Source organism: Limanda limanda, chromosome 7, assembly GCF_963576545.1.
Source record: "Limanda limanda chromosome 7, fLimLim1.1, whole genome shotgun sequence".
NCBI classification, from domain to species: Eukaryota; Metazoa; Chordata; class Actinopteri; order Pleuronectiformes; family Pleuronectidae; genus Limanda; species Limanda limanda.
In genome coordinates, this window is record NC_083642.1 from 3,856,204 (window position 1) to 3,874,882 (window position 18,679).

Consider the following 18,679-nt stretch of genomic DNA (forward strand, 5'->3'; position numbering starts at 1 on the left):
GGGCCAGGGGCCTCGTCAGAAGAGTCAGGAGCCTGCTGAGGAGCTGTTTGATTCGGGCAGGGGGGCTCAGGACTTCTGGGGACCAGGGGACAGGACCACCGGTGTGGAGAGACCGTCCACACTCAGAGCTGGGATGTGGATCTGATTACTGCCGTTAGTGGGAAACTAAGCAAAGAGACACAGAGACAATATTTATTAATTCTGGATTATACAGACGAACAGGGACTGTTTCTTTATTCTGGAAAAACGAGACAAATCTGTTGTTTGTGATTTTCAATGAACAGATGGATAAAACCTGAGCCAGAGACCTGCAGAGAGAGGGAGTGTGTGTGTGTGTGTGTGTGTGTGTGTGTGTGTGTGTGTGTGTGTGTGTGTCTCTCTCTGTGAGGCCTGGAAGAGGTTCAGGTACACACAGTACACAGTGTGTTTGTATGTCTGTACTTCTATGATTATGAGGTGATTTCATGTGGTCAGGTTTGAGTCCCAATAATCGTGTGGTGAAGCTCATACCTGGTGACCCCCCCCCCTGTGCGGACGTCATGTGACTCCTGGCTGCTACCTTGCCGGCTCTGTGTATTACCTGGAAGGAGAGTTTGGCTGGAGAGCGAGGAGCGATGGGACTGAGCGTGCTCCAGAAGTGGATGGTGGAAGGAAGAGGACTGGGAGTCAACAGCACCGGCGTCTGGACAAAGAGACGCACAAGTTATCTGGGATGCACACACAGAAACATGCACACGCACACACACACATGCAGCTGAGCTTACCAGTGAGTGGGAGGTGATGACGGTCGGGGTGAGCGTGTTGGTCGCTGATCCCGGAGCCAGTAAACTGTTCACAGCTGCATTCACCTGCACAGGAAACAAACAGGAAGTGATGTCATAAGATGTGACACACCATCTAGTCAATTATCATTAAGGTTAAAGGTCAATGGCTTCGTCTGCTGAGCGCAGGCTGCACACCTTATCCAGAGAGAGGCCGGGGGGGAGGGAGGGGGAGGAGGGCAGCTCCAGCCCCCGTGGCTTCTTTGGTTTCGGAGGAGCTGCGTCCGAGGTGGAGGTCACTGGACGGGTCACAGCTGAGGTCACAGCTGAGGTCACAGCTGAGGTCACAGGAGGGACGGAGGGATCTGACAGAGAGAGAAACTGGAGTTCATTATAACAGACACACACAGACACACACAGACACACACAATCACACACACGTTACCTGTTATTGTGACCTTGACCTCCCCCTCCACTCCCCTCTGCCCTGCAGGCGGCTGACCTCCGACCCTGAGCTCCATGTAGGCCGGGGGAGGACTCTCCACGATGGTGAGGGGGGGCTCCGGGTCCTGAACCAGGGAGGAGGAAACAGAGAGGAGTCATGAGAACAAGTGATGACAGAGGAAGATGAGGATGAGTAGGAGGAGTCATGAGAACAAGAGATGACAGAGGAAGAGGAGGAGGAGTAGTCATGAGAACAAGTGATGACAGAGGAAGATGAGGAGGAGTAGGAAGAGTCATTAGAACAAGTGATGACAGAGGAAGATGAGGATGAGTAGGAGGAGTCATGAGAACAAGAGATGACAGAGGAAGAGGAGGAGGAGTAGTCATGAGAACAAGTGATGACAGAGGAAGATGAGGAGGAGTAGGAGGAGTCATGAGAACAAGTGATGACAGAGGAAGATGAGGAGGAGTAGGAGGAGTCATGAGAACAAGTGATGACAGAGGAAGATGAGGAGGAGTAGGAGGAGGAGTCATGAGAACAAGGGATGACACAGGAAGAAGAGGAGGAGTAGGAGGAGTCATGAGAACAAGTGATGACAGAGGAAGATGAGGAGGAGTAGGCGGAGTCATGAGAACAAGTGATGACAGAGGAAGAGTAGGAGGAGTCATGAGAACAAGTGATGACACAGGAAGATGAGGAGAAGAAGGAGGAGTCATGAGAACAAGTGATGACAGAGGAAGAGTAGGAGGAGTCATGAGAACAAGTGATGACACAGGAAGATGAGGAGAAGAAGGAGGAGTCATGAGAACAAGTGATGACAGAGGAAGAGGAGGAGGAGTTGTGTCATCTGACAAAATAACAACCTGTAAATGAGAAAAGTGTCTCACCTCCTCCCTCTGCTTCTCCTCTAGAGAAACTATCTCCAGCAGCACCTCCTCTGATGGCAGGTTCTCCTCCTTGATGATGATGGGAGGAGGAGGAGGACGGGTGGGGGGGGGAGGCGCAAGGGAAGGAAGAGCTGGAGTCATGGCCACCTGGTGCTGTTGCTGGGGGGGAGGCGGGTTGATTATGACGAAGACGGGCGGGGCGTGAGGAGCAGTGTGAGGTGGGAAGCTGTGGGCGTGGCTGACCACGTCGTCCTGCTGCGCCCCCTGGAGGCCGTGGAGGGGGATGAGAGGGGTGAGGGAGGACGGGTCCCCGACACTGGTGAGATAAATCTGCGGAGGTTCGCTCAGAGCAGGAGCAGAGGGATTCTGGGAAAGGAGAAATAGAAAAATGTTACCAAGTCTGACCTGAAGGTGGCACCAGAGGAGAGCTAATTTAAAAAACTAAAGGGTCGGTCCTCTGGAGAGCAGGACTAAAAACCGGACCAATCAGGAGACAGGGCTGAGACCCACCTGTGATTGGCTGGTGGCGCTGGCTGGTATCTGAGGACTGAGCGCCGGAGTCGGACAAGGAGACGGATGAGTGACGATCACCTGAAGAGACGAGTCACCGACGGACAGAGGTTTGGACTCTGACATCACACAGACCTGAGGAGGACGAGGAGCAAAGAGGAAGAAGTTAGAGTCTTAACCTTCTTTAATCTGACAAATGTGACGAACCAGGAACTGATCTGAGACCAGCTGTGATGTTACTAATTACCTTTATAGCTAAATATCAGATTATCACTTTGTAATTATCCCTCAAAATCAAAAAGTCTGTAACTTCCTGTAATTGTTTCTTTGTTTCCTGGATTTTCTAAAGCAACCTGAAGTATGACGCATCAAAGAGCATCTCTGATTTGTTATTACTTTTCTGACATCATTGATCATGTGACCACGTCTCACCTCTCGGGGCGTGCGCTCCACCTTGGGCGCCGCGTCTTGTTGCAGCAGCAGCTCTGTTTTGATTGGCCGTGGGTTGGGCGAGGCCTGCAGTGATTGGATGGTGAAGGTGGAGTAGAGGCCGGACTTCATGTAGTCGTTTCTGGAGCTCTTCAGGGGGGGGCCGGGTGACGAGTGCTGCAGATCAATACAGAAATCAATCCATCGTTACGATCATTAATATTATGACGTCTTCATTCTGCAGAAACACACAAAACAACAAACACAGGAAGTCAAAGTGCACCTCCAAGCCCTTTGACGGACAGGTTGAGGCCACGCCCCCGAGGCCTTTTGATTGGCTGGTTGGGTCGGCGGTCTCCCTCCTCTGGCTGTCCTCTCCGTTAGGAACCCCCTCAGGCAGGGAGGGGTCCAGCTGACTGACAAACTTGTAGACAAACTTCTGACCACTGACTTTCTTGATGATGTTCTGAAAGACGACAACAACAAAAACACAAACAAGGAAAAACATGTGAATAAATTAACTACTGAGCCAATCACTGATGTGGGATTCATTGTCCGTAGTACTAGTACCTTGTCGTAGTAGTATCTCAGCGCTCGGCTCAGTTTGTCGTAGTTCATGTTGTGCTTGTTCTTGCGGAGACCCCACAGCCGGGCGACCTCCTCAGCGTCCAGCAGCTTGAACTCTCCGTCCTCACCCGTCCACGAGATCAGGTGACTCTGCCGCTGGTCCTCCAGCAGGTGCAGCAGGAACTGCCACAGCGTGATGGACGGGTCCATGGCTGAGAGAGGGGGGGGGGAAATCGTCAATAACATATCAGTACCAAATTACATGTTAATATATCGGTTCCTCGTGACCTTTGATCCCGGAAATCGAATCAACGTTTGAACCAAATTTGAAGAAATTCGCAGTTGGTGTTTCTGAGATGTTGTGTTCAGAATTCAACCTTAACACATTATGCCTCTGGCCACTAGGTGTCGCTGGAGCTAACAGTGTGATCACACAACAATCTGTTCAAACTGTTCGAGCGTGGAGGATGGACACCTGAGATCAAATATTTACACATCATCGTCTCCATGGTAACGACCTGGGACGAGAATGTTGAGATTCATCGAGTTACGGTGACGTCAAGTGTCTCAGTCATGGATTTAAAACTGAACTCTTTGTCAAGAAAAACGTTAACACAAGTGTTTAAGTCTTCAATCATTGACAGACAGATCAGTCTGGTGGGGGGTGGGGGGGGCTGGTCTGTGGTCGAGCAGTTTAAATGGACCCGGGCGAAGGGAGACAGTGTGACAGGTGGACAGACAGGAAGTGCATTGAAGTGACTGAGCTCTCCACTCGTGAACCAGCGTCTGTCTGACTTCACACTGACATGCAGATCAGCCTCAGCACCATTGGCCGACCTCTTACATAACTAACCTATCAAACACCTTGGAAACCATCGCCATGGTGAGACCTTTCATCAAATGTAACCAAGGGAGAAGGACAGCGGGCGAGGAACAAACACAGAGAGAGAGAGAGAGAGAGAGAGAGAAAGAGAGAGAGCAGTTTGTCCTGCAGGGAGTCGACTCTGCTGCTCAAAGGCACTTCAACACACATACATATACATACATTACACAAATATATATATATATATATATATATATATATATACACACAAACTACCACAGACTGTGCGTAAAGATGGACAACATGCCAGTGTGTGAACTCACTCATTCACTAAACACTACTTCACTATATAGTGGCTTTTATATAAGAGAAGTATATAGTGAGCTCATCTGCTAAAGTAAAAATCCCTTTCGGACATTACCCGTCCATTTCCTCTGTGCTGGGAATTACGTCATTGTCGCAGGATTATAACGAAAAACAATAACTACGTTGGTCGTTGGAAAATCTGACATTTTAAATGTTAAATTCTTCTGATACTAGCGCAATGCATGATGGTATATTTTACTTGGTTAGTGACCATTGGCTGTTCACTTCTTTTCACGATGCATTGTGGCAACCATATATTGATTAGTGAATGATTACTGAGACAGTCATAAACCCCACCTCCTCCATGTTAGCAGATGGGACAGGGAACAAACAAAGCTTAACAAATGTTTCTCAAAGATGGTTACTGTCATTTCAGGGAGTTGTTATGATAACTGATATATCAAATACACCAAACTCAACAGAAACAGCTCAACCTTTCACCCACTTCCTCTCATGTGGACGAGCCTGCAGGTCTGAACCTGGACCAGCTCCACATCCGGATCACACGCACACATGGAGGCAACTGAGGCCTCAGCTGCCACACACCTGCTGTTCCTGTAACACACACACACAGACACACACACACTCACACACACTAGCATGTAAACACAGTGTGAAGAGGTTCCATCTCTTACCGTTTATCAGCGGGTTTGACTCCATCTTCAGCAGGATGTTGTTGTTCCTCTGTCTGCAGCCTCAGACCTCCTCCATGCTGCTGCTGCTGTTGTTGTTGTGTTTATTGTGGTGTGTGTGTTGACTGTGGTGTGTGTGTGTGTGTGTGTTCGCAGCAGGGCTGTCAGAGTCTGTGTGATCGGGATGAACCGTGCAGCAGCTTCTCCCCGGACCTGCGGTGGTGGTGTACCCGCTCCCCGGAGCCGCTGCCCGGCTGCTCCATGCTAACACCCCGCCTCGCTCCACCGGTCGGTCGGTCGCCTCCGCCGCAGGAACCTGACGTGACGCTTCCGACCCGGTTAACGGCAGCTCGAGGTGTCAGTGACCGGGAGTGACGTGTTTGTTCCTGCGCCTCATCTCCCCGCTGAGCCTCGGTCCGTCCACGGCGCGGATGGGAGCTAACTAGCTCAGATGCTAACACCTCCGGACGGCGTTAATAAAGCGCTAAACGTGAGAAATCCTGATATTCCAGCTGCTGTGCGGATCGGTGCTTCCGGAACCAACGTATGACGTGATTTTAACAAAGTTTCTCCAAGTTGAGGCTTCGTAAGGGCTAAAGTTGTTAGCCTAGCATGCTAACCAGCTAGCCTAGCGTGGTGCTCGGACGCTGCCCCCTCCTCTCCTCTCCCGCTGCTGGCGCCTCGGACCCGGGCAGCGCCGCCGCGAAGCAGAGCCTCAGACCTCCGGCCCGGGGGGAGAACAAGTGTGTGGTGGAAGAGCGAGAAGAAGCAAACTTCATCACTCAGGTGTTTCCTGTCTCTTCCTGTTTGGACTGACGCCCCCTCACTGCGTCAGGTTACCCGCCACCAACCGTGTCTTACTTCCGGGAAGGATTTTCAACATAAGGCTGTTGCGCTTGAAGTTTCCGCATTTTTACAGTATAGGAAAGTAACTCAGTAAAGTAACTAAAGTACTTAAATACAGTTAAAGTAATAGAACTTGATTATTTTCTCTTTCGTTCTTAAACTGATTCTATTGACTTTTTTGTTTTATGAACTCCTTTTTCATTTGAACTATTTGTTGATGGAACAATAAGTTGTGTCAATATTTGTCACCATGAAATAAAACCTGATCTTCATCTTTTGATGTTCAAAGTAAAAGTCTTCAGCATTCAACAGAAATCTTTATTAGCATGTGACTGATTAATGTTGATGCATTAATGCCGCAGCTGATTCACGGTTTCATTTAGTGCAGCTAATGATTATCTTCATTAAGCCGATTGTTCTCATGCTTCATCTGATCGGTTGGTTTTTAAATCCTAAGAGAACAGTGACTTCCTGTGAGTTGACGCTGTGTCTATTTCAAGAATCACCATCGCTCAGTGTCCTTACGCCACTGCTTCTATTCATCAACCAGTTTCCACGGCAACAGGCTCTGTGTTGTTGACTGAACATCTCTGATGGTTCAGGTTTTAATCAGTGTGACTTTATTGCTCCTGAATTCAACAGTCAGTATCTTATTTTTCTACAAATCACATCTGCAGAACAACTGTTCACGCAAACATTTACAAAAGCATGTGGACGTCAGCAGCCTCCGCTCAGGTGGTTTCAGTCCAGAGGCTTCACTCGTGTCCGAGTCCTGCAGAGTCCACGTCTGTCACAGATTCACCAGCGTTACGATATCCTCCGATGACGATTTGATCCCACCTCCCCTCATTCATATCTGAACAAACTGCTGATGTGATTTATTGAACGTCCATGTTGAATCCTTGAGCTGAGCAGAGATCAGGTCGAGTCTTTACAAGTCCGTCCTGATCGGTCCATCCTCCGAACATACAGCAGTTTATCCACAAGTCTAGAAAACTTCTCTTCTTCTACTCTCTGGCAGGTCAGTCAGTCCCTGCAGCTCCCGCAGACCCTGAGGACGAAGAAGAAGAAGCAATCAGATTCCTCACATAAAACAAGACACAGTCTAATGTCTGCTTCAAATTTGATGATTCTTCAATGACTGATCATTATTATGATCAATACTGAGCAAATATTTAGCAGGGATGCTCAGAGTTTCTAAATGTGGTCTCAGCATTAACAGAGCAAGGCACCGGCTGCAGAGCTGGAGGTGAACTCACAGATATCCTCAATAAAATCTGTCACCATGAAAATATAATTTACGATATTAGAAACGTCAATTAATAATTGTATTAATGTTTGTTGTAGTTCAGACTAAAATGTCAGTTAATTAAAATTATGGTTTATCAATAAAGTAATTAACTGGTAGATGCAGGTCTGAGTCATGATCGATAATCGATAATCATAAAAAAGTTCTATCAGGAAACTGATCAGAGATGAGTTGTCACAGTGACTGTACCTCTAGCACCATGCGGATGTTGGCTTTTATTTTGGCGGAGTCTTTGGTGAGCTGCTCCGTGAAACTGAAACACATAATTTTAGCATGTTTAGCATCTAACACCCACAACAATCGACATAGCTAGCATTGAGCTAACACAAATATTCTGTGACATGATCTGTTTTCATCTTTAATTTCTTTACATTTGTTTAAACTCAGTTTGACAGTAATAAAATGAAAAGATCTGCAGAAATAAAACACATTTGGGTGTTTGAGGTGATTTCATCTGAGAGATGAGGAACTGACGCTGTGAGCTGATTCGTTTTCTTCTCGATGAATCGCAGCGCCTCGTCGTGAGTCATCTCCACAAAGAACCCGTAACCAATCGCCACAAAGATTCTGGACGAGTCCTCCCTGTCAGAGACACATTAAAGATGTTTTGTTTTTCTGAAAGTGAAAGACATCATTTGTTTGATTCCTCATATTTGCGTGTATCGTTGATAGTGATTTGCAGCAGCCGATAGCCCTGAAGGTATATGACGCCCCCTTGTGGTAGAGTCGACAGTAACGACGTCCACCTGCTCTCTGTGGTAGAGAACTTCTCGCCACCATCTTCACTGCGGCTGCAAAATTTAACTGATGAATGGACATTAACGATCTTAGCTCACAAACTTTATGCAGAAGGCGCAGCTGCAGTGTGGGAGGCGGATCAACAAAGCTAACGACACAACAAAGAGGGCGGGACTAGCTTCAGACACAAACAGGAAGTTGTCTGTAAATTAGACATCTTCCCCGTCTCCATCTTCTGCAGGTCCCGCCCCCTGAACTGAAACACAGGAATTGATCTGTGTGTTGTCTTGGTGATATCACAGTGATCGGTTTTGTTGAGATCGATCAGCTGTTGATCAGTGATTGAAGAGGAACTCACACTTCAGCCTGGACGTAGAAGTTACAGCCGAGATCCACGTCTGTCTTCAGCCGCTGAGATCCTGCCTCCTGTAAGGACACACACGGTGACATCACCGGTCAAACCACTGTGACTCAGCAGCATGTGAACACGCCTCTGACATGATGTGACGCTCACATATAACATGTTAACAACTTTCAGTCTAAACATTGGAGCAGAAATAGTCAGTGGATTCTTCAATTAATTAAATTATCAGCAAAACATCAATTCGTTAATTGATGATGATCTTCAGAAATCTGCTCGTTCTGATTCGTCCAGTCTGAACATTCATATATAACAATAATCAATATAAACAGAATTCCACATTGACTTTTGTTTATTCCTGATTTTTTTCTTCTGCTTTAAAATGGTAAGATTATTCTTACTGACTTTATCTGAAGAGACGTTTCTTCTTCTTGATAACAAGTACGAATCTGTTGAGAGTGTGTGTGTGAGTGTGTGTCTGTGTGTGTGTACCTGCAGAGTGTGTACTGTGTTCTTCAGCTGCAGATATTGACTGATCTTCTCATAAACCTCGTCTCTCTGCTCCACAACCTTCCTGCACAACAAATATTACACGTCATTACATTACTTATGCATTATTGTTATTATACAGATACATAAACACATATCTGAGTATCAGTGTTTGTTGCTGACAAAGCTTGTAATTGACAGAATAAACAATGGATACAAATATGAATTAAATGTTTTGATATTACATTACAATAAGTTTGTTATATATGTACAGTAATAGATTAATGAATGAGTGTTATCAATATATTCTTATTATTTTACTTACTGTAAATCTCTCTTCAGAATATCGTTAATGAAGTTTTCATACTGAAGCACCTTCTGCTCCACGTTAGCTTCAGCATTAGCATCAGCATTAGCATCGGCGGTCAGAGACATCGTCACCGCTTCCTCATGAAACCCTAACCCGGTGCTGAAGACGTGTCCGGCGGCTGTGAACCTGTGAACCTCCGGCTGATGTCCCCGGTTCCGGTTCTGACTCGGTACCGACCCACGCGCTCCCGTTAACGAACCGAAAACAGATGTAAACACTCTGTACTGCACCGGAAGTGCTTCATGTGACAGTAGGAAGTACTTCTGGATTTCAAAGTAAAAGCAGTCAGCACCTGTTGGAGACACAGAGCTAGAGTATATAGAACAGACGCTTCGAATGAAACTGTTTTTCTACAGGTGAGTCTGTTCTATAAGTGACTGTTCTACATGTGTCTGTTCTATAAGTGACTGTTCTACACGAGTCTGTTCTAAAGGTGACGGTTCTACATAAGTATGTTCTATAAGTGAGTCTGTTCTATAGGTGACTGTTCTACACGAGTCTGTTCTATAAGTGACTGTACTACATGAGGCTATTCTATAAATGACAGTTCTACATAATTATGTTCTGAAGGTGATAGTTCTAGAATCTAGATGATTCTGTTCTATAGGTGACAGTTCTACATTAGTGTGTTCTATAGGAGACTGTTCTACATGAGCCTGTTCTATAGGTGACAGTTCTACATTATTATGTTCTATAGGTGACAGTTCTACATGAACCTGTTCTATCGGTGGTTGTTCTACATGAGTCTGTTCTATAAGTGACAGTTCTACATGAGTCTGTTCTATTGGTGACTGTTCTACATGAGTCTGTTCTATAGGTGACAGTTCTACATGAGTCTGTTCTATAGGTGGCTGTTCTACACGAGTCTGTTCTATAAGTGACAGTATGTGAGTCTGTTCTATAAGTGACTGTTCTACATGAGTCTGTTCTATAGGTAACTGTTCTACATGAGTCTGTTCTATAGGTGACAGTTCTACATGATTCTGTTCTATAGGTGACAGTTCTACATGATTCTGTTCTATAGGTGACAGTTCTACATGATTCTGTTCTATAGATGACAGTTCTACATGATTCTGTTCTATAGGTGACAGTTCTACATGAATCTGTTCTATAAGTGACTGTTCTACATGATTCTGTTCTATAAGTGACAGTATGTGAGTCTGTTCTATCTGCTCCCGATCTGTAGCTGGTGCTGTGAAGACGTCACTGTAAACAAACATGGCGGACTGCTAGCTGCTCTGTAGCTAACGTTAGCTGCTTTGACATCAGACGTCTTTTAAATAACTCATCCTGCGTGGGAGCGGGTGTGAGTTGTGATGATCTTTTATTCTCAGTGTTTACTTCCGGTTTCCTCCACGTTGCGCTGTTTGAGTTTAAAGTTTCTTCTTCGTAGCGTTAGCCTCGCCAGTCGGTTACCAGGGCAACGCGAGCTGTCTTCTTCTCTTTGAAGCTGATTTGTCTCTGACGCGTTTGTTCGGTGTCGTTGTTGTTTGAACCGAATCAGAACTCAGCTCGTGTCACGAGTCTGAAACAGAAGGATAAATAAATTAACATGTTTGTGGGCGGAGTTCATGTTGATCTGTTTTTCTGTTTCTTCTCCAGCAGGAAACTACAGCAGAGACTCACACAGACACACAAACACACACTGTGGGGACACTAACACACACTGTGGGAACACACATGTGGTCTTCAGGTCTGAGGACCACTTCGCTTCCTCTGGTGTCTCCAGCTGAGTCTCCCTGAAGGTCCCTGGATCAGAGGAGACCAGGACATGGACCAGTACATCCTGCTGGGTCGGGTCGGAGAAGGAGCCCATGGCATCGTGTTCAAGGCCAAACACGTGGAGGTAACTGGGATCCACAGAGCGCTACTGGGAGGGAAGGGTTTGATCGAGAAGGTCCTCAGCAGGTTAGAAGATAGAAAACAGAATTAACTTTATTTAAAATGAAACAGTTTAGACCCACGACGTGATTCAGGTTTAAAGAAGTCAGTGTGTGAAACAGACCTGAGATCAGCTGTGAAGAAGAGGAGTTGTTACTGTTACTGTATGTAACCTATTTTTCATCCTGATGTGTGTGTGTGTGTGTGCGGTGTGTCTGTGTGTGTGTGTGTGTCTGTGTGTGCGTGTCAGACAGGAGAGACGGTGGCTCTGAAGAAGGTGGCTCTGAGGAGGCTGGAGGACGGAATCCCGAACCAGGCTCTGAGGGAGATCAAGGCTCTGCAGGAGATTGAGGACAACCAGCATGTGAGTACGAGAGGAGGGTCAGAGGTCAGAGGTCAACTGTACAGTCATGGCTCTTCTTCCTCTTCATCAGGTGGTGAAGCTGAAGGACGTCTTCCCTCACGGTACCGGCTTCGTCCTTGTGTTTGACTTCATGCTCTCTGACCTGTCTGAGGTCATCAGGAACTCCCTGCGACCTCTGACCCCAGCCCAGGTCAAAGGTTACATGATGATGCTGCTGAAGGGCGTCGCCTTTCTGCATCACAACAACATCATGCACCGGGTGAGAACTGTGCTCTGCAGGTGTGTCTCAGACCTGTAGCCCTTCAGAATAACAGCCCTGATTGTGTGTGTGTGTGTGTGTGTGTGTGTGTGTGTGTGTGTGTGTGTGTGTGTGTGTGTGTGTGTGTGTGTGTGTGTGTGTGTGTGTGTGTGTGTGTGTGTCTGTGTGTCTGTGTGTGTGTCTGTGTGTGTGTGTGTGTGTGTGTGTAGGACCTGAAGCCAGCGAACCTCCTCATTAGCTCGTCAGGTCACCTGAAGATCGCAGACTTCGGACTCGCCCGACTCTTCAGTGAGGAAGGAGAGAGACTGTACAGCCACCAGGTGGCCACCAGGTAGCACTGTCTAGCTTCAAGTGAGGCGTTAAAGCAGTGAGGGATGATGGGAGTTGTAGTCTTCATTGCAGTCCGCATCTCTTGGTTAAGATCCTGGATGTTTTTATCTGGAGCTGAATTCTCCTAAGAAGCCTCTTCCTCCTCCTCCTCCTCCTCCTCTTGCTCCTCCTCCTCCTCCTCATCCACCTCCTCCTCCTCCTGCTCCTCCTTGTCCTCCTCCTCCTCCTCCTCCTCCTCCTCCTCCTCCTCCTCCTCCTCCTCCTCCTCCTCCTCCTCCTCCTCCTCCTCCTCCAAAACAAACAGTGCTGCTGATTCAATACAAAAATATTTGTAAAAACATTTAATAAAGCTGTGTGTGTGTGTGTGTGTGTGTGTGTCTGTGTGTGTGTGTGTGTGTGTGTGTGTGTGTGTGTGTGTGTGTGTGTGTGTGTGTGTGTGTGTGTGTGTGTGTTCAGGTGGTACAGAGCTCCTGAGCTGCTCTACGGAGCCAGGAAGTACGACGAGGGAGTCGATCTCTGGTGAGAAACTCGTTCTTCAGCGTGTTGTGCGTGAGTGAGAAGCTGCTGTCAGAGCTCTGAGCTCCTCGTCTGGCCTCCTGGTATCAAGTCTGCAGGCAGTCCAGAGGAGATCTGAGTGGGGGGATGTCCATGTGATGTAAACAAACTCACGTGATCTGATACGTAACGTCCCGCCTGTGGCCCCGCCCCTCACCTGGACGCTGTGGAGAATCCGTGTTGTTGTGAACACGTCTGAGCGAAGACACAGCTGAGAAGGTCCAGGCCCAGTTGTGTGATTGTGTGTGACGTGTGTTCCAGGGCGGTCGGGTGTATTTTCGGGGAGCTGCTGAACTCGTCTCCTCTGTTTCCTGGAGAGAACGACATCGAACAGCTGTGCTGCGTCCTCCGAGTTCTGGGCACGCCCACGCAGGACAGCTGGCCCGTAAGACAGAACCCGCCCCTTGCCTTTGTTTTTAACTTGAGATACAGTGTGAGTGAGCGATGAGACAGAATCACGGAGTGAGACCTTCCTGCTCTTTGTGTCTCTACAGGAAATCGTTGAGTTACCAGATTATAATAAAATCACCTTCAAGGAGAATCCAGCGATCCCATTGGAGGAGATCGTCCCTGACACGTCCCCTCAGGCCATCGACCTGCTCTACAAGTTCCTGGTGTATCCGTCCAAACAGCGCTGCTCGGCCAGACAGGTGGGACCAGAGCGTGAGCCTCCAGGGGTGGGGGGGGACATAGAGGGTGGAGTTCCTCAGGGTTCCACCAGGTGTCCCCTTCATTGTCTGTTTCTGTGAATTGACCCCTAGTGGTCTGATATGGACATTAATGAAGGTCCACTGTTGAACCACATCATGGAAATCTTTACTGGAAACTAAAAGTCAGGCTCTTTCAACCTCTTTCTCTCCATCTCTTTTCTTTACGCATCTCTTGTATGAAGAATAGAGTGACTGATATTACAGAAATAAATAAAACAGATGGTCGATTATCAAACTAATATCAAAGTCCATAAAATAATCGACCAATCGGCTGAGGTTGTAGCCGTACTTGTAGTGAGTCAGTGTAGAACAACAAATATTAAACATTTGTCAACCAGAGGGCAGATAGGCTCCGCCCCCTGTGAACTTCCTCTCACTTTGCCTCTTTCTTAATGAATCGTTGTATCGTTGTCTCATCCTCTCTGCAGGCTCTCCTCCATCCATACTTCTTCTCCTCCCCTCTTCCTGCTCACCACTCAGAGCTGCCCATCCCTCAGAGGGGGGGCCGACCCCCCCGCCAGCGCCTGCAGGCCCCGCCTACCGACTTCTCAGTGGACTTGCCCCTGCAGAACAGCGTGGTAGACCCCGCACTGCTGCACGGACACGCCACCTGCCTCTGAACTAACGAACATGGTCGGGTGATCATATTTTATGCGCCTGATGATTTTAATTATTGTTGCCAGTGTCTCAGATGTCGTCTTTATTTCCATCTGTTCAAATTCACAACCGTAAATAAAGTTTGCTATTCAATAGACAGTTTTGTGTCTGGAATATTGTCTCCGTCTCAACGTGTGAAGAACTGTCTGACGTGTGTGAATCCTTCAAACTGAATGAACGTAGACTCAGGGTCTGGAAAGTGAAGCTAATGTGAAGGGGACTCAAACCTGTCTTCTGTGTACTGACCAGCAGGGGGCGACTCCACTGGTAGTTTCTATAGACAGTGACTCTACTTCTCATTTTATAACGTCAGTAAACTTTAAGGAGTTTATGTCTCAGTCTCTAGTTTCAAGTCTTCTTAAATTCAGCTCATTAGTGAATTATGATAATTTCGAGTCTAACAGACCATAAAGCACCAGATTTATTTGGGGGGGGGGATGATTGACATCTAGTACCGTCCAATGGGTGCAGGTGTCGGTGGGCATGTCCTTGAGCTGTCAGTCAGGCTCCACCCACCCTCCTTACTCCTGGTTTCAGAAACCAAGATGGTGCTGAACAACAAATTGGATTCATTACAGGCTTTGAAACTGCAGCTCATCAACCAACAGGTGACGTTGGTCCTGTGGCAGTAAAAAGCTGATTTGTTCTGTTTTTACATGAAAAGAGAAACGTGTGTTTCCAGCGATGTCACCATCACAGCTCCACGTGTTCTATAAAGCTGCTTCACACATGCACACACATTTGAGTTTGTTTGATTCGCTCGAGAGTTTATGAGAAGAATTTAAACACATTGAAAAACAGTCCAACATTCTGGGCACAGGTAGTTAATCTGCTACACACAACACGGGATGTAACATGATGCATGTGACATGTGAAGAGGGACACACACACACACACACACACACACACTCCTGTAGGCAGGAGATCATGATGCAATGCAGTGTTTTATCTTCATTGTTACAGAAGAAGCTCATTTTATCGTTATAACTTTGGTCACTAATGAGGCTTCATGTAAAAACAGTTTAATAGAATCAACTGAATCAGTTCCACTTGTTAAATTCTGAGGAGGAACAAGAGTCTGTCTCCTCCCACACTTCCTCCCTCTCAGCCTCCTCCTCCTCTTCCTCCTCCTCCTCCTCCTCCTCCTACTCCTCCTCATCCTCAGACCAACAGTGGCTGTGACTGTGAGCAGCTCCTCATCCTCTATCACCATCACCATCATCATCATCATCATCATCAGGTTTGTAGAATGTTTGTCTGACTTTTGTTTTAAACTTCCTGAAGAGATTTAAAAACTGTTATTTTATGAATGAAGTAGAGATCCTGTGAGAGTGAACCAAGTTCTGACTGAATCAGATTGTTCACATCTAATCTATTAACCTATAGACTGTGTATAGATATAATCAGTGACTGTATATAAAGATGATCAGTGACTGTATATAAAATACTTTCAAATAATCAGTTTTTTTCATTGCAGGTTAGCCCCGCCCCTTCATTCGTCTTCCTCCTATCACCAATCATGACCCACGATGCCAGTTCCTGTCTCTGGTTAGACGATTTCGGCTGTCAATCAGTGAGCTCTGCTTATATCCCGCCCCCATGTTTTCCATCCTCATATGGTCACTCTCCTTTGACCACGCCCCCCACCTACCTCTCCTCAACACCTGGATGGAGCAGTTACTCCTCCCCCTCTGCTGATTGGACGTCACCTGTCGGTCTGTTATGGCCGCATCCAGGTAAGAGATGCACCTGAGCGCCACCTGTCTGTTGTTTGGGAGAATGACTAATGTGTGTGTGTGTGTGTGTGTGTGTGTGTGTGTGTGTGTGTGTGTGTGTGTTTGTGTGTGTTTGTGTGTGTGTGTGGGTCTAGAACAGCGTGAGTGTGTGAGCTGTGAGACCAACAGTGCCCCCCTGTGGAGAAGAGACGCCACTGGTCGTCACCTGTGTAACACCTGCAGCGTCCAACAGGAAGTGAGCAACAGACCCCTGCTGAGACCCAAGAGAAGAAGTGTACTACACACACACACACACACACACACAGACATACACAATAACACTTGTTCCAGTCTTTGTGCTAAACTAAGCCAACAGTTTTCAGAGATGTGATTGATTGTGATGTTTGAATAAATGAGTTTTTGTGTTTTCAGTCGGTGACTCAGCAAAGAGAAAGTCAGTGTGTGAACTGTGACACAGAAACAACGACACTGTGGAGGAGAAACTCTGCAGGACAACCAGTGTGTAACGCCTGTGGACTGTACTACAAACTGCACCAGGTACTACACACTGTACTACAAACTACACACTGTACTACATACTGTACCAGGTACTACACACTGTACAACAAACTACACAATGTACCACAAACTGCAGCAGGTACTACACACTTTACTACAAACTACACACTGTACCACAAACTGCAGAAGGTACTACACTGTACTACAAATTGCACCAGGTACTACACACTGTACTACAAACTGCACCAGGTACTACACTGTACTACAAATTGCAGCAGGTACTACACACTGTACTACAAACTACACAGTGTACCACAAACTACACACTATACCACAAAATGCAGCAGGTACTACACACTGTACTACAAACTGCAGCAGGTACCACACACTGTACTTCAAACTACACAGTGTACCACAAACGACACACTATACCACAAATTGCACCAGGTACTACACACTGTACTACAAACTACACAGTGTACCACAAACTACACGCTATACCACAAAATGCAGTAGGTAATACACACTGTACTATGAATGCACTACACAGTGCATCAGGTCGTACAGACTGTAGTACAGAGTACACACAGTACTTCAGACTGACTCCTCCTGTGTGTTTCAGGTCAACAGGCCTCTGACGATGAAGAAAGACAGAATCCAAACCAGGAACCGCAGAGTGACCAATAAGAACAAGAGGAGAGGCGGCCAATCAGAGCCTGAGTTGTCCAGGCTGGTCCCTCCCCCTGCTGAGGCCTCATGTCAATCATCCTTCTCACAGCTGCTGAACCTGAGCTAATGTTGTAATAAAGTTTTCTTCATCTCAGAGACGATTAGAACACAAACATCCTGATAATAGAACAGAATCTCCCTTCCTGTCAAGTCTCTTTATATTTTACAGGTTTAAATAAAATGTTTCTAATGAAAGAAAAAGTATCTTGTGCTTCTTTAAAACTGGACAGAAGTTTTGGGACATGTTTAAGTCGAAGCATCTTGACGCCTCCTGGGTGCTGGCTGCAGTAAAGGTCATGAACCCTGCCTCCTCCATGTGAGCAGAAGGGACATGGACCAAACGGAAGTGTCTTCTGTCTGTCCTGGGAGACGCGTCCCTCACATGTGGCTTTGAGGTTTCTGTGTTGTTTTCCTCTCGGTTGCTGAGGCTGAAGAACAGAGGATGTGGCCTCTCGTTAAGATCTAAGAGACAAACTGTGGTTATGGGCTGAACAAATGACATGTGATTGATTGATTTGACTGATGGAGTGAATTTAAATGTGGTTTCATAAGGTGACTGTCGGCCTTGAGAGGTATAAACTCTACTGAGGGACTTTCTAGCTTTAAAAGACAGTGACTGAGCAGCGTGAGCAGCCTCAGTCTGGAATCACCATGAAAACACCCCCCCACCTCAGGCCCTGCAGGCGCCTGCTGGAGGCCGATGTTGTGCAATGCAGGAGGTCTTTGGTTTTCCGGACCCAGAGAAAAAAGACAAGAAAGGAAAAGGGAGATGAACAGGAGACGGTTAGTGGCCAGAGTCTGTCTCCCTCTCTCTACCACCCTCTCTCTCTCTCTCTGTCTGCCATGTAGGAGATTAACAACCACAACACACACATGAACCGAACGTACACACGAGGGCATCCGCTCAGTCGTTAGAGCTGACCACACACACTCACACACACAAACACACACACACACACGCACACGCACACACACACACACACAGTAAACGGTTGGTATAGTGCAAACATTTTCAACTGACATTTCAGCTTGAACTCATCCACACCACAAACAGCGAAGCACAAATCTGGATCTGAGACAACGGGCCCCTGGACTCAGACGTCTAAATGTCCCTCATCGCGACCACTGAGGAACGAGGACAAGCCCCAGATGGAAAAAGACGCCCCTCTGTGATAGTTTTACGAAAACTATTAACAGTCCCCTGACCTCTCGGGCCTGGGGACACAGTCTGAGCAACTGTAATGGTAAAGTCCTCAGGGGTCTACAGGGTCTCATCATCATCATCACTCTGGTTCACAGCTTCAGTCACATGATCAGACCTGCTGTGTTTACATGAATAACAGGAAACGTCACATCCTGAACACGAACCAGGTGAGTGTGTAAAGACACATCAGTTTTTACAGCTCGTAGGTGAAGACGCCCCCTGC

The 18,679-nt window shown here is 47.0% G+C and overlaps 4 protein-coding genes across 5 annotated transcripts; 2 read left to right on the forward strand and 2 right to left on the reverse strand.

Moving 5' to 3' along the window:
* Window positions 1–3: 3 nt before the first annotated feature.
* elk1 (ETS transcription factor ELK1) lies at window positions 4–6,255 on the reverse strand. Its single transcript, XM_061075184.1, has 11 exons — window positions 5,424–6,255; window positions 3,603–3,811; window positions 3,316–3,498; window positions 3,036–3,209; window positions 2,604–2,738; window positions 2,094–2,459; window positions 1,207–1,330; window positions 960–1,126; window positions 765–848; window positions 581–682; window positions 4–165 (listed from the first exon to the last, which is right to left on the reverse strand). The coding sequence occupies exons 1-11, from the start codon at window positions 5,446–5,448 to the stop codon at window positions 67–69; spliced, it is 1,668 nt and encodes a 555-aa protein (XP_060931167.1). The 5' UTR covers window positions 5,449–6,255; the 3' UTR covers window positions 4–66.
* Window positions 6,256–6,863: 608 nt separating this feature from the next.
* Window positions 6,864–9,772, reverse strand: uxt (ubiquitously-expressed, prefoldin-like chaperone). The gene is made up of 6 exons (XM_061074558.1): window positions 9,489–9,772; window positions 9,167–9,248; window positions 8,672–8,739; window positions 8,050–8,157; window positions 7,765–7,828; window positions 6,864–7,317 (listed from the first exon to the last, which is right to left on the reverse strand). The coding sequence occupies exons 1-6, from the start codon at window positions 9,596–9,598 to the stop codon at window positions 7,255–7,257; spliced, it is 495 nt and encodes a 164-aa protein (XP_060930541.1). The 5' UTR covers window positions 9,599–9,772; the 3' UTR covers window positions 6,864–7,254.
* A 985-nt stretch (window positions 9,773–10,757) lies between these two features.
* cdk20 (cyclin dependent kinase 20) lies at window positions 10,758–14,388 on the forward strand. 2 transcript variants are annotated; one of them, XM_061074560.1, is made up of 9 exons: window positions 10,758–10,839; window positions 11,136–11,379; window positions 11,665–11,778; window positions 11,849–12,037; window positions 12,247–12,368; window positions 12,824–12,886; window positions 13,184–13,307; window positions 13,417–13,572; window positions 14,061–14,388. In XM_061074560.1, exons 2-9 carry the CDS (start codon window positions 11,305–11,307, stop codon window positions 14,250–14,252), a joined length of 1,035 nt encoding a protein of 344 aa, XP_060930543.1. In that variant the 5' UTR covers window positions 10,758–10,839; window positions 11,136–11,304; the 3' UTR covers window positions 14,253–14,388. The 2 variants fall into 2 exon arrangements, with proteins under 2 accessions (XP_060930543.1, XP_060930542.1); XM_061074559.1 differs by having other exon boundaries at window positions 11,139–11,379.
* Window positions 14,389–15,808: 1,420 nt separating this feature from the next.
* Window positions 15,809–17,405, forward strand: gata1b (GATA binding protein 1b). Its single transcript, XM_061074096.1, has 4 exons — window positions 15,809–16,025; window positions 16,160–16,299; window positions 16,437–16,562; window positions 17,146–17,405. The coding sequence occupies exons 1-4, from the start codon at window positions 15,809–15,811 to the stop codon at window positions 17,317–17,319; spliced, it is 657 nt and encodes a 218-aa protein (XP_060930079.1). The 3' UTR covers window positions 17,320–17,405.
* Window positions 17,406–18,679: the final 1,274 nt, after the last annotated feature.

Excerpts from the sequence above, each read along its gene's own strand:
- elk1 (XM_061075184.1), bottom strand. The coding sequence starts at position 5,448 with ATGGAGTCAAACCCGCTGATAAACG. Across the intron at positions 3,499-3,602 it reads TGAGATACTACTACGACAAG|AACATCATCAAGAAAGTCAG; the intron begins GTACTAGTACTA and ends GTCGTCTTTCAG. Across the intron at positions 683-764 it reads TCATCACCTCCCACTCACTG|ACGCCGGTGCTGTTGACTCC; the intron begins GTAAGCTCAGCT and ends CTCTTTGTCCAG.
- gata1b (XM_061074096.1), top strand. The coding sequence starts at position 15,809 with ATGACCCACGATGCCAGTTCCTGTCTCTGGTTAGACGATTTCGGCTGT. Across the intron at positions 16,026-16,159 it reads TCTGTTATGGCCGCATCCAG|AACAGCGTGAGTGTGTGAGC; the intron begins GTAAGAGATGCA and ends GTGTGGGTCTAG. Across the intron at positions 16,300-16,436 it reads TGAGACCCAAGAGAAGAAGT|TCGGTGACTCAGCAAAGAGA; the intron begins GTACTACACACA and ends TTGTGTTTTCAG.
- uxt (XM_061074558.1), bottom strand. The coding sequence starts at position 9,598 with ATGTCTCTGACCGCCGATGCTAATGCTGATGCTAATGCTGAAGCTAAC. Across the intron at positions 8,740-9,166 it reads ACACAGTACACACTCTGCAG|GAGGCAGGATCTCAGCGGCT; the intron begins GTACACACACAC and ends GTGTCCTTACAG. Across the intron at positions 7,829-8,049 it reads AAAACGAATCAGCTCACAGC|TTTCACGGAGCAGCTCACCA; the intron begins GTCAGTTCCTCA and ends TATGTGTTTCAG.
- cdk20 (XM_061074560.1), top strand. The coding sequence starts at position 11,305 with ATGGACCAGTACATCCTGCTGGGTCGGGTCGGAGAAGGAGCCCATGGC. Across the intron at positions 12,369-12,823 it reads AGCCACCAGGTGGCCACCAG|GTGGTACAGAGCTCCTGAGC; the intron begins GTAGCACTGTCT and ends GTGTGTGTTCAG. Across the intron at positions 13,573-14,060 it reads AGCGCTGCTCGGCCAGACAG|GCTCTCCTCCATCCATACTT; the intron begins GTGGGACCAGAG and ends TCCTCTCTGCAG.